Source organism: Dicentrarchus labrax, unplaced genomic scaffold, assembly GCF_905237075.1.
Source record: "Dicentrarchus labrax unplaced genomic scaffold, dlabrax2021, whole genome shotgun sequence".
In the NCBI taxonomy this organism is placed as follows: domain Eukaryota; kingdom Metazoa; phylum Chordata; class Actinopteri; family Moronidae; genus Dicentrarchus; species Dicentrarchus labrax.
Genome location: NW_026136711.1, coordinates 13,738,292 through 13,752,632, shown reverse-complemented (window position 1 = coordinate 13,752,632; position 14,341 = coordinate 13,738,292). Strand labels below are relative to the sequence as shown.

The 14,341-nt window shown below is 40.9% G+C and overlaps 2 protein-coding genes across 2 annotated transcripts; one reads left to right on the top strand and one right to left on the bottom strand.

Moving 5' to 3' along the window:
* Positions 1–1,803: 1,803 nt before the first annotated feature.
* Positions 1,804–4,627, bottom strand: lyar (Ly1 antibody reactive homolog (mouse)). The gene is made up of 8 exons (XM_051415671.1): positions 4,005–4,627; positions 3,763–3,877; positions 3,552–3,659; positions 3,334–3,414; positions 2,677–3,010; positions 2,501–2,548; positions 2,227–2,312; positions 1,804–2,086 (listed from the first exon to the last, which is right to left on the bottom strand). The coding sequence occupies exons 1-8, from the start codon at positions 4,124–4,126 to the stop codon at positions 1,949–1,951; spliced, it is 1,032 nt and encodes a 343-aa protein (XP_051271631.1). The 5' UTR covers positions 4,127–4,627; the 3' UTR covers positions 1,804–1,948.
* Positions 4,628–4,679: 52 nt separating this feature from the next.
* On the top strand, positions 4,680–9,584 carry zbtb49 (zinc finger and BTB domain containing 49). The gene is given in 9 exon segments (XM_051415670.1): positions 4,680–4,759; positions 5,119–5,319; positions 5,458–6,584; positions 6,693–6,739; positions 6,825–6,898; positions 7,299–7,381; positions 7,593–7,754; positions 8,507–8,526; positions 8,528–9,584. Coding segments are annotated over 8 exon segments (2,367 nt in total). The 5' UTR covers positions 4,680–4,759; positions 5,119–5,167; the 3' UTR covers positions 9,230–9,584.
* Positions 9,585–14,341: the final 4,757 nt, after the last annotated feature.

Here is a 14,341-nt window from a genome sequence, read left to right as displayed (position 1 = left end):
TTGGACAGTTTTAGTATTAGTAATATTTAACCACCCTTGTTTATAGTAAAAGGGTAAAAGGACCTCTTGTTTCTTTAGGGAAAACGATGGACTTTTGCCCACAAACAGGTAAAGGTAAGAGGGTCTTCAGCTACTTAGCGTCCATGAGCATTTCTTGTTCCTGTGCAGATGCACCAGATAAGATCTCATACTCTGAGATGCCATCCTTTAGGAGTCTGGTTCTTACCCTGGGGATTAGTAAGAGAAGAAATACCCGGTCATGTTTATCACCTCCGCACAAGCAGCATACAATAGGTCACTGCAGTACAGTGCTTTCTGTGTAATGACAACATTTAAGTGACACTGTGTAACTTTGGCTGAACAATGGCTACTAGTGACAATTACAGGATAATGAAAAATTCAAAGACAATTGTATTGCATTTATTACTTGTCTGGCATTATTGACATACTGTTAACAGTGGCACAAGTTAGAGAACGGCCATAAAGTCAGGAAACTGGCTGGATAATGTCAGTTATACTGGTTCCCAACCTTTTTCCAGACATACCGTTACAGCCCTGTCAGACAAATTTAAGCTAACCTTTTCAACTATTTATCCATTACTCTTGGCTATTTCCACCATGTAGCTGCTACTTTCAACCATTTATAAATACATTTATTTCAATATCATACATTTTTAGCTGTTTTTCTTTTACTTTAAGATAAATATTTAGGCTTTTCTGCTTGCTGACTAGATGGCTAGCTTCCACACACTAAACATCTACTGTTTAAGTGTCAATATATTGAGTTTTTTATTTTTATTTTTTTCTATTAAATTACTCCACAATCTTTTCACATACTCCTGGCAACTGCAAAAGTACTTACCTCTGGTCGGGAGTCTGAGTTACATTTCAATCTCAAGTTTGTTAACTTTAGCACAAGGCTAATGGTCATACCAAATGAACAAGTACTTATGAATTGAACTTGTAATTTAGTTAAGTTATAAAGTTACATATTCTCACTATAATGCTCAAGGAACCCATATGGTCATACAGTTAATCCCGGAATACCTAATGGCAGTAATAAAATGTTGACCTGATGTTTTGAAACAGTAAAGACAGGTTTAGTATCAGTTTCTCTGAGTATCCTGTGGGGTCTGGATTAAAACAATGGCATTAAGCAATACGTAGTCCCACTGAGGACTAGAAAACACAATTTATACTAGCAGACTTGAGTAACAGCTTGACTAATACCCAAAGTATGCAATATACAATTACAGGTAAGCAGTGTGATGAATGAGCATCTGTGTTAAACCTGCTGGGATTAGCAGAGCTTCATAAAGCTGGGCAGATTTCCTCTTGTAGCTCCTCGTGTGTGTGTGTGTGTGTGTGTGTGCATGCGCGTGTGTATACACAGGGTAAAGAAGCTGCTCATTCTAGCAGTGGAAAATCAGACAGCATTAAAACTTCACCTGAGGCTGACACCAAGCGTCTTGCTTCTATGGAGCTTCTGTGTACCTGGCCAAGTGAACCCCGTTCGGGGTGCCGAGGAATGTGCATTAGCTTCGTCCCGTGTGAGAGTCAAATTCACCTCAGGTGCACCTCTCCTGTTTCCCTTCCCCCACTCCAACATCCAATCCCACAGATAAGGTGCCATTTCCCAGCCTTACTGTGGGCTTGGAATGTGAAACAGAGGAGCCGTCTATCACAATTGTCATTTTATACATTAAACAACACGGACATGTTGTAAGGTAATTTGTAAGTCTTCCCCATGCTGACTAGGCCAATGCAATTAGTAAAATGACTGAACAGGAACAGGACACGTAATTCAGTTAGAAAATTATTTAATCTTTGAGATTATGTCATCTGTATAAAAACATCCAAGCGAAGATGACAGACAACAATGGCGTTTAAATTGTAAAAGTCTATGAACAACATACATTTCATGCCAGACGGGTGAGATAAAACATATCTACTTTACAAGTCTAACTCGGTCTTTCAAGACTCTAAATTTGGGATTGTTGTTGATCTTCTTGTTGAAAAGTGCTAGCACATCCTCCTCAGTTTTAAAATTTCCATCACCAGTGAAAGAGTAGTACGCTGACAAAACCTGTAAAAGAGAAACAAGTTTTTAACATCAGGACCAAGGACAACTCTTATTTTCAAATAATGTTTACAAGAACAACATGCTGGGTTTAGAAGTCAAATGTGGTGTTGTGCACAGAGTAATTAAAACACTCCATGTCTCACCTTCTTCCTGAGCCTCTTTACTGGCAGCTCCTGGTCAGGTGATTCTCTCAGTACAGCTTTTATATTTCCCTTCCAGTTGAATTTACCTGAAAGTTCATCGGACACATAAATAAGGTGCTGGGGGGGGGATATTCACTGGGGGTCATTTCCTCACTGTCAAAAAAAGAAGCAATGCTGACCTCTGGTGGCTTCACTCTTTTACACTGTTATTTATTATATAGTATATATATATATATATATATATATACACAAGTCCTGTAGTGAACCATCATACCTTTGGGAACTGCTTGGTCCTCAGTCTCATCTGACTCCTCTTGGTCATCTAAAAAGGTAAAAAGAATACAATTGTCCTTTAAAAATGTATTTAACATAAGTGGCTAATTAGATAATTCTGTAAGGAGAACAGCATCCAGAAACAGTTTGTGAGTAGACTTTTAGAAAATTCCTTACTTGTCTTTTTTTTCTTGCTGGATGTCTCATCTTCAGCACCATGCCCGTTCTGCTCTTCATCTCCCTCTTCCTCAGAGCTGTGCTTTCTCTTTCTGTCCTTTTTCTTCTTTTTGCCTGTCTGATCTTCTTCTGGCTCCTGTGCAACAGTCTTTTCAGCACCTTTCAAAACCTTCCCATTCTTCTGCTGACGGGCCTCTTTACGCTCCCGTTTGTTCAGTTTCTTCTTCTTCTCAACGTCTGGATGGCTGTCCTGCTTTTCATTTCCATTAGTATCCATTTTGACTGCAGCCACTGTCTGTTTAGCCTCTTTAGTCTCCTGGGGGGCCTCGGGAGGCTGCCAGAATGGGTGGGTAATGAAAGTCAGGCATATTGAAAACACAAGGAATTTATCATGAAAGGAGCATGTCATTTCACAGCTATCAGAGCAGAACTACAGACCAGCCATCTCAAAGGTTGTAAAAACCTGAGAATGTTTCTTATGTACATCAGAGCCACTGAGAGTCTCTTTCTACTGAATTTCATTACTTTTGATTTGAACTAAAAACTAAAACTAGTTGTTCACCTCATCTGCTCTATGCGGACATACAGTGAGTGAAATGCACAGGCAAACAGCCCAACAAACAACAATAAAAGGATCCTTTAGGCAGAGTAACTTACATTATCAGCTGCAGCGAGAATGTCCCACACTTCATCATGAAGACTGGTGTTAGCTATTTTAAGACTGTTTCTCATCCAGTTCTAAGGAACAAGACCAAAAATCAAAATGGATATTATAACAAGCCTGCTACACAAACATAGACAAATACAATGAAGTTACAACAGTTTGTCACACAATAAAACCCAAAATTATTAGTACAGCTTGCAGAAACACCAACCTGAAACTTAGCCTTCTTCCTTGGGACGTTATCATATGTGCTGACTTGTCTGAGCACATCCTTTAGCTTTGCACTGACTCCAGGTTTGTTCATGGCTTCCTGGACTCTCTGCAGGAGAAGAAACATCAAGTTTTAATAACTCTCTCTTTACCTACTTAAGTTACACCTGCAGAACATAAACATCGGTGAGCATCGTTTCTCTGCATGTTACCTGGATCCACTGCTGCTGTTTCACATCTCCTTTGTTTGCCTTAGCCTCGTAGCCTTTGCCTCCATACTTCTGATCTTCGCTGATGCATTTGTTGTGGTTCTTGTAGTCATCACCCCTGTTCAGCACGTACAGAGAAACATATACACACAATGAGCACCGTGAGCTTGGCGGCTAAAGCTAAGAAGTTCCATCTAGCAAAGCTTAGCTAAAAAATGTAAATAGAAAAGAAGAAGACTCATTACCAGAAGTCCTTTCCGCAGTCGATGCAGGACAGGACCTGGCAGCCCCGGCACATGTTCACATGTTTATCAACCTGGGCTTTTTTCAGGGATTCCCCACAGCCGTTACAGGTGAAGAACACCATTTTTAAAAGACAACAATCTGTTAACACAGCGTGTAACTGAAACTAACTGAAACCAACCGCACCAACGTCTAACCCCAACCTCATGCGACAGCGCTGGTACGCGCTAACGTTAGCCAGAGAGGAGTTATCGTCCCCAGCGGTGGTAAATGTTAATAAATGTTAATAAATGTTAATAAACGTTAATATAAGCCTAAGACTGGGAGCGGTAGAGGATTCATCCGCACATATAACGCTTACTGCCACGAGCCGCGACGTTAAACTCGTTTCGCCTCTGTTCCACGCGCATGAACTTTTTCAAAACACACGTGACCACAGCAACATTCGCTAGCTACATTAATCGTCTTCCGTGTGGAAATGCACGCAAAGAGCAGTTCCGACCGATTTGGTACAAAGTCTTTTTTAATTATTTTTCAAGAGATAAATATGTAATTTGTAGCAGTGTTCAAAAGCAGGTAGTAACACCAACTTTACACGTTGTATTATATTACACAACCATTGCTTCTGAGTCCTTCGTGTTATCTGCTTCATGTTTAGGGCTGCGCGAAATACGGGTTGTACCAGGAAGTGAAGTGACGTTATTACACTCGAAAAGTGACCCATCATCCAAATAAAAGGAGGACTCCTCAGATGCAGGTTAGGACTTATCTTTTATGACAACCGCTGCTGAACTAACAGCGTTTAGGATTTACATTACCGGTTGAAAAATGTTCTTCTCGGGGGATTGGCGCTGCACCGATTCACAACACTTACCGTAACCGCTGGTTAGCATAGCTCTGTAATTAGCTCGTTAGCGGCTTTCGTCAAATTTTTGCATGGGTGGTCTCGTAGCACAGGCGCTGGGATTCTGCGCGGTTGTTGAATTATATATATGAAATAAAATAATAGTGGTCATTTTTAATCTGGTTACAATCCAAGGACTAGCTTACCACAGTGGCCACTCCTATCTCCTTAATAAGAAGTGTGTTGTTTTTGACATGTGTCCCCTTGGGTAGTTCTTTTGATGGAGGAGTTGGAGCTGGGTGGTTCAGCAGCGGAGTGACCATGGACACCCTCTCCAGCCACAGCTCCTACCTGCTGCAGCAGCTCCAGGAGCAGAGGATTCAGGGGCTGCTCTGTGACTGCACGCTGGTGGTCAAAGGTGTCTGCTTCAAAGCCCACAAAAATGTCCTGGCTGCTTTCAGCTCCCATTTCAGGTGCCTTTATGTCTTTACATGTTTAACCTAGTGACACATCATTGAACCGGTGTCATATTTCCATCCACTTCGCTAAGTAATCATGCTCTTCTGTTTTAGAGTAACGCCATGTGAAAACTACTATTTTGATCTTTCCAGGTCTTTGTTCCAAAATTCCCCCAGTCAGAAGAATGAGGTGTTCAACTTGGTCATCCAGGATGTCGGTGGCATCGGCCAAATATTGGACTACATGTACACCTCCCATATTGACATCAACCAAGATAATGTTCAAGCACTCGTGGACATTGCTCAGTATTTGCAGGTTCCAAATATTCAGAGCATGTGTAATGCTTTCCTCAAGCCTTGTCCTCCACCAGTGGAAATCCCATCATTTTCTCTTCCAGGCATGCTGAGCTCTGAGCACGACTGCCTCTTGGGGAGCAGTCTTCCTCATGATGTTGACATCCACTGTGCCTCTGAAACCCAGAGGCCCGGATTCAGCAGTGACGTAGACCCCAGTAAAAGGATGCCTGTTTCTGTGCCTAACAGCAGCTCAAACTGCGACACAGCTAGCAGCACCCAGGCACCAGTTGAAAAACAGCTTGTCCATGGCTACAAGCTCCGTAACTTCTACAGCAAGCACTACTTCAAACAAAGTGCAATTCAGACAAATAGTGCAGCGTCAAATCAAGGCCCGGGTCCGTTGGTGCTGGGGGAGGAGCAGCAGTGTCAGCTCGGGGTCAGCCAGGGAGGCAGCCACACTCCTGTATGCACAGCAAACACGGTTCAGCCCACTCCTCCCTGCACATCTGTGGCAGTGGAAAAGAACCCTGTCCCTTCTTTAACACCCTCCGATAATTTAAACACCCCCAACTCTAACTCAGCAGACTCTATGCTCAACAAGCACGTGCGCCCAAAGAAAGCTGTGTACCTGAAGAAATACAACTATCTCCGGTCTCAGAAGGCTTTGGAGGAGATGTTTGCTGAATCAGTCAGTGAACCCGTCCTCAGCTGTCAGAAAAAGAGTCACCAAGAAGAGTCTGTGGTCCAGACTGAAGCTACAGAAGCTCCTGTGGAGGGCCTTAACGCAGCCAGGGAGGAAGTTACAGAGACGGCAACGGACGCACCACTTCCCAGTCCTCAACCCGTTAACCAAGAAGAGCAAAATCTGAAGACCGTGCCAGAGCCACCGCAGCAGACAGGACACAAGCAGTATTGTTGTGAGGTGTGTGGGAAGATCTTCAAGCACCCGAGCAACCTGGAGCTGCACAAGCGCTCACATACCGGTATTTACTGCTTATAATTGCCTATTAATAACACAAGGTATACAATAATGTTTCAGTAATTATTGTAATTCAATAATATTTTAAACAATACTACATTTTTTGTTGCAGGTGAGAAGCCCTTTCAGTGTAATGTTTGTGGGAGAAACTTCTCACAGGTATCATCTGGTGTATTATTCAGATTTTCCACAGTTATTCTTAGTTGGGAAAATTTGAGATTTCTTACAGATATTTTTCTTACAGGCTGGAAATTTACAGACACATTTGCGGCGACATTCTGGAGAGAAACCGTACATCTGTGAGTTGTGTGGTAAAAGGTAAAGAACCTTCCATTAGAGCTGCAACAATAAGTCGATCGACAGAAAAATAATTGGTATATAATAATAATAACTATTTTGATATTAATCGATTAATCTTGCAAAAAACTGTTCTACTTTTTTCTATCATATTAAACTGAATAACTTTGGGGTTTGGACTGATTAATAACAATATACCATCATTTCAGATATACCAATAATAATTTAGCATTTTTATAATACTGTCTTTTACTTACATATTAAGGCAATAATAAAGAAGTTGTGGTGATATTGTAATAACTGAGTAAGAATTGAATAAATCTGAGTTCAGACCCCAGCGATTTGATATTTTCCCTATATTACATAGCCCTAATAGTCCCTAGAGTTGCCCATAAATTAAATATTTATCTCTGTTTTCCAGTTTTACTGCATCAGGGGATGTCCATCGTCACAAAGTGGTCCACACAGGAGAGAAGCCACATCTGTGTGATATATGTGGTCGAGGTAAATGACAGCTCTAAACAGAAGTGTTTTCTTGATTACTTCCTTAATTCATCTTTATATAGTTCTTACCTGATGGTCTCCTTCTAAAGGTGAACCTTTAAAAATGATAATAGTGTGAGTTGCGTAGTTCACAGACCCAGCTGGAAAATTGTGACACATATTTTGTTTATAAGACTGGTGTTTGATTCCCTGTACTTGTCTTGTTGCTCAGGATTTAACAACTTGAGCAATCTCAAGGAGCACAAGAGGACTCACGCCACAGACAAGACATTCACTTGTGACCAGTGTGGAAAATCCTTTAACACGCACAGAAAACTTCTGAAGCACAAGGCCCGCCACGTTGGGGAAAAACCACACAGCTGTGCCACCTGCGGTAAGGAACAGTCTTGATCTCTTTGGAAGTGTTCTCGACTGTAATCGATAAAAAAGTAAATGAATGATTAAGCCACTTTTTAAAGATAAAAATGCTAAAAATGTAATGGCTCCAGCTTCCCAGTTGCAAGGAGTTGCTGCTCTTCTTTATCTCATGTGCATATCATCTGTATATCTTCAGGTTCTGGACTTTTATTTAATTTAAATGCAGGTAAACTGGCTAAAAATAGGTGATTGTCCTTTCCCATTAGATGAGTTTGTCTTTCAGTTTTTTTCCTCACGGGTCACATTACACATTACAGAAACAGTAGAAACAGAAACTTTAGAAAGCAGCATTTGTTACTTGGGCTGCGAGTAATGCCTCTTCCACTCAGCATTTTGATATGGTGTTGTATATCGTACTGTCTGATTCTCACAGTGCCAGTCTCGCACGCTGTGTCAGCACTGGCTTCCATTCCAAAAAATCAGTAATGTGCCATTTGCACTTTACTTCTATACACTGTAAAATAACAATGAATAATAGAAAAGGTGCAACAGTTGCATTTCCACCCAGGTTTCATGTTTCCATCACTGCTGATCAGAGCTGGAGCGTAAATAAATACCTGTGACTACTGCAGAGTCTTTTGACCAAAGTGAATTTATTAGGTGCCACCTAATAAATAGATAGATTTCAGTTACTACTACTATAACTATACTTAAACTATAACTAATGCACAGTGTGTTTCCCTCAATATGTGTTCTTAATTAATGTAGGGAAGTGCTTCATTGGCTCAGGGGGACCTGCAGCGTCACATACGGTCACACACTGGGGAGAAACCCTACATCTGTAACGCCTGTGGAAAGAGCTTTACCCGCTCTGCCATGTTGAGGAGACACAGCAACATGCACTGCAAGGGGGCTCCAGCCAACAGCCCGGTCACGGACAACTCTGACCCGCCTCGTAGCTCGGTTGGAGCGACCTCATTCCCCAAACCCGTCAGCCACAGTAAACCTCCCGCCACAACCAGTGAGCAGCATTTCCCTAGCATGATGCCCCATACAGGGTTAGAGAAACCCTCACCACCTTCTACTTCACCAACACAACATATAGAGACTCCACCTCCCAGCATGCACCTCAGCCCAGCTTCTACCCCCACCCCACTTCCAGAGCTGCGCTCGCTGGTACCCCATCACCTCCTCTCCTCCAGCCACCAGGAAAGAAGTGGTGACCACGTGAAGCTGGTCAAACCCCACTTGTCTCAGGAGGCTGTGTATGGTCCGTATGTGGAGAATGGGAACATGTCAGTGGAGATGGGCAGAAGTGTGATGGGGAGGCCCTACCTGCCTCCCTCAGACAATCACTGCAGTTCACTTACTTCCTCTAGCAGGCCCAATAGTGGGCCTTACAGGTCCAGTGAGGGCCAGTTTATCTCTAGTGTGACTCTTTGGGGTCTGGCTATGAAAACTCTGCAGAATGATAACGAAATGGAGCAGTAAAAATGTTGCATCGTCTTCAGATAAGCACAGCATAGCTAGCTCAGAGCACTTTTCACTTATGTTTATTTAGTTCATTTTGATTTTGACCACCTGACTGAGTTAAAACTGACTTGTCACACAAATATGGTAGCTCCTGCGATGAAGCAAACATCAGATGAAAGTGCATCCTAGTTTTTCTGAAATGAAAGGAATCAGGAATGTACTTTTGCTTTTCCAGTCCAAGGGTGATGCTTTTCTGGTATGTTTGTATACACTGCACTGCACTTTAAAATGTAAACACGCAGACCTATTTTCAACTACCAGTATCAAATTAAGGTAGTATATATTCATATAAGAATAAAAAATGTACATCCTATTTAATGTATATGCCTTTGTTTCTTCATAGAAAATTTCTAATGGGTTCACAATGTAGCGTAGGCGTAATCTAAGGGCCAAAGAAATGTTGAACTCCATGATGTTTATTTAAGACTTAACTGTTTGGCCTGCTCAGATCTGTCTTTTATTGTCGTAATGAGGTAGGATTCACACTTTTCTGAATAACTGATCAGTAATGAGATAAAGTACATCCCCACAATTGCGAAAATCAATGAGATTGTCATATAGTATAAGAAACTGTATTCACATAAATCTACACTGAAAGGGAAATTCAGTGTATCAGTTGATTATTTAAAAGTATTTTCTGTATTATATATTTATTTTCATTATTATTCTTATTTTTTTCAATTCAAAGGAGCTTTATTGGCATGGGAAATAGGTGCTTACATTTCCAAAGCAAGTGTAAAATATACTGTATGCATATACAGATTAGTAATAAAATACTAATTTAGAATAGAAGTAGAAAAACATAAGAAGTAGACTTGTAGTTTACTAAAATACAAATTATATTTATTATGTATTTCGTATTTTCTTATTTATATTCATTAAAATAGTAATTAGTCGTTTGACCCATCAGGTTAGCCATGTATTAAACAGCTTTTAGTTTGAGCTCATGATGTTCAAAGAAGAATAACTAATCAGGAGCCTTTTTACAGCCCCTGTTTTTTTCTAAAGGGCTTCACTGAGCAATCAGATCTAACAGATGTAGCCAAATATACGTGTTGTGCTGTTAAATAGACTACAGAGGGAGCTAGAAACCAGGTGCTACAGTTCATTTTGGAATGTGTAAAAATGTTGGCAGAAAAGCTCAGATCATATTGCCAGGATTAGTTGCCTAGCAACACATTGGATAAATCTGTTATCATGGAGTTCAATCCTTCCTTCTTCCTTTACATCAGTTCTCCGACCAGTGATGGACAAGAGGCAGGGACTCTGGGTACGAGAGTCTACTTAACTCCTGATGCTTCACACCCCAAGAAGAGCGTGTGTGTGTGTGTGTGTGTGTGTGTGTGTGTGTGTGTGTGTGTGTGTGTGTGTGTGTGTGGTGTGTGTGTTCACACCACACTGAGAAATTATTCAAACCCTGGTGAGCTTCAGCATGTTCTCACTTTACCAAAGTGTGAGTGTGAAGAAAATCCTTCTGTCCTTCACATCTTGGAAGTATCCGAGAAATGTGCTGATCGTCATCAGGCATCAACAGCAACCTCAATTCTGAAGAGTTGCAGTCTTAATCACGAAAAGCCTTATAACAGGTCGCAAATCTAGCAATTTATTATTGCATTTCCACGACGGGGCATTCGAGAGAGACAGATTTAAAGACTGAATTGTCAAATTTAATGCAGCTGAGGCTAAAATATTCTGACTTTCTCTAGTCTCTAGTATGGGTTAAACTCACCAGCCGTCCACATCTGTCCAAAATATTGTTTTGTCTCCAATCCCAAAATGATTTCATCAGGGGTTATGTATTCGTGCCAACCATCCAACCATTCAAGAAGCCAAAAGAATTTCTTTCCACACACCATCACATTAATTATACACATAGTATAAGTGAGGTCTAAATATTATTCCTGATAAATAACATGGCAATACAAAATAACCTTACTGCGCATATTTATCATCTATATTTTAATCTAACAAGAACATTGTACAATAACACAACAGACAACATATGTACATCTTAACAAATGCACATAAACCACCAATGTAGACAGGGTAACTTACTCCTAACATATCCCAGCATTCTTTGTACTGCCAGGCACTGTTGCACCAAGAATTTTGAAAGCTTATCATTCACAATCTTCAGCATACATAAATAGTATCCAGCTATTTATTTTCAGCTGGAATATTTATGAACACACATCTGGACTAAAGGAAATCCTGTGGGTTAGAACAATTCTATTCAATGTGGAAACAAAAGTGCTTCTTGTGCATTTATTACATGGTAATCACTATACACCAGTCTGTCACCAGGACTTTAAGGGTGAATTCTGTCTTCCTATGACACTCTCTCCTCACTCTCTCGCTCCCTCCCTCTCTCTCTCTCCTCATCATGCTAAACTTAATCCTGATTATGTACGCTGTCTAACTGGTGCAGAATGAGACCAGGGCTAATGCCATTTTACCCAGAAACATTTCCAAAGCTTGTCTTTTGTTTCGGTATCTAATCACGTTTCGTTGCTTTGTGTTGGTACAGGCATATGAGGATAGGTTTAATTAACAAGTGGGTGTGAAATGTATGAATCCATCCAAATTCGCTCGACTATCACATTTCTCTGCAGAGAAGGAGCAGAGCATGAGCAGGTTTGCCTGAACATCTGGCAAAATTTCATATTTTTTTACTTTAAGGTGTAGTTCTGCTTTCCGCTTTATGTGAATATTTTTTCTTTTTCTGTTTATGTTATTTTGACAGTATCCATTTATGATTGTCATTGCACTTGAAACGGCATCAGCACCAGAAGATGTGGACGTGCTCTGGCAGCGGTTCCAGCCGAGCAGTAATTGCTGTGGAGTTGCGGCGTGTTGCATTGTTGGATGAGATGGATAAGTGGCTGACCTAGTCTCTGCGCTATAATTCCTCTGTGTCGCAATATGAAAGAGGCTTAAGCAGAGGAGAAGAATGGCAATTGTTCCTACTGTTGCTCTGCTGTCTCTCTCTACTCTGTTTCTTGACGCTTTTCGCTGTGACTCAGATGGTACCTGCTTAGTTCAATCTTTTCAGATCTCCTCTGAGGGTGCCATTCATGCAACACATAACTAGACAGTTGCTATCACCCCACATTGTACCGTTCACAGGTTAATTTAAAGTCATCATCATGCACTCACCCTGCAATACGGTGTCCTAATACTCTGATCTCTGTGATGAGACTAAAATGCATGCATCTCCTGCAGAAGTACATGTGAATATGCACACACAGTCATACACTGCATCTTTCTCCCTGCTTATTATCTGCTGCTCTACTTCCTGTCGTGCTCTGTCTCAGTTTTCTACACACACAAACACACACACTGGCCTTTAGCTACTGTACCCAGGTGTGTTCCTCTCTGAGTCTGCATACACTTCTTTTTTCTTGAGATGTGTTTAGACACCTGTCATTGTGTGTGACAGGTTATTCTCTGTTTCCTCCCTGGAGCAAGAAAATGAGGTTGTTTCAGCACATACACATACAGTAAAGCTTGGGACAGGTAGGAAATAGGGAGTCGGTTATGAAGCTTCCTTTCCACATTTATGGCATTTTGTTTTTTAAAACTCCAAATATTACAGTCATACGGTGAGGGAAGGTTGAGAGATGATTGGATATGCCTGGGATCCCCTCAGGTTTGCTTTGTGTCTAATTGCTCTTATTTGTCAGCATGCTTAAAGATGTAGCAGCAGCTCTTCACCATGGGTGTGTTGAGCTTCAAACTGTCAAATACCCACAGGCAGGATACAAAGCCAAAGCCAACAGATGAGCATAAAACTGTAAGGCTGTAAATCATATATTGGTAAGAGACTGTTGTCCATTAATTGTGTGACAAGGAAATCTGTAACCAAACAGTGTGAAAAGTTTAATTCATAAGCAATCCACCCTTGTCAAATCAATACACTCAGGCAGTTTACTTCTACAGCCTTACTTGGTCTTGTATGACCCGTAGCTACTGGTGGCTAATGTTAGCTATTGTTAACTTGAAATATTGCTGTAACTGATATTACTGAGTCAGTTCACTGACTTTATGACGCTTCTGTCCTCGTACTGTTATATTAGAGTCTATTTGTCTAATGCCTAATGATGATAAATCAACTGACAAAAGATAATCTTGGGAAATGAAGAGCCATGTGATGTGACGCTATAGTCTGAGTTTAAAGTGTGAATTTACACATTTCGGTCTATTTGTGAATTTTGTGGTGAATCTTATTTTTGTTCATTAAGGGTGGCTATCGCTGCTCAAGCATCATATATCCCCTCCTGTGAGACTCTCCTGTGTTTCCTGAGCTTTTCCTGTGAAAACCCTACCAGACACTTTAGCAGATAGATAGATAGATAGATAGATAGATAGATAGATAGATAGATAGATAGATAGATAGATAGATAGATAGATAGATAGATAGATAGATAGATAGATAGATAGATAGATACTTTATTTATCCCAAGGGGAAATTCAAGAACAAGCACAGCATAATAGAAAACTTAACCGCTTGCATGATCGTGTTATATCACTTTGCTGAATTGTGGAAAGAAAATGAACTTTCTTCATATGAAAAAAACAAAAACTGTCACTCCAGCACAAAGCCATGGTAAGTGTAATACCTCATCTTTTACAACTGGCTACTGTCTACATATTTCCATTATGTCGAACTGTGCAATCAGGTCAAACTTCGGGCCTCCATGAAAGCCAGAAGATGTGCCTCGGCTCATTATCTGAAACAGATCCTAACTAAAAGGAGGAAGTACACATGAGAGACTCCATTCTTCTTGTTCAGATCCTTTTGATTTCCTGTGGTGAAAATATTAGCCAATCAGATCCAACGATTCCTTAATCGCATGGACAGAGCCCTTCAGGCAAGGACTGTGTGTGTGTGTGTGTGTGTGTGTGTGTGTGTGTGTGTGTGTGTGTGTGTGTGTGTGTGTGTGTGTGTGTGTGTGTGTGTGTGTGTGTGTGTGCGTGCGTTCTCAAGAGAGAGAGAAGAGTGAAAGAGACAGTGGAGGGAGAAAATGAAAGAGTAAAAGCGAAGGAACGATAGGAGAGATGTTGTAAAAT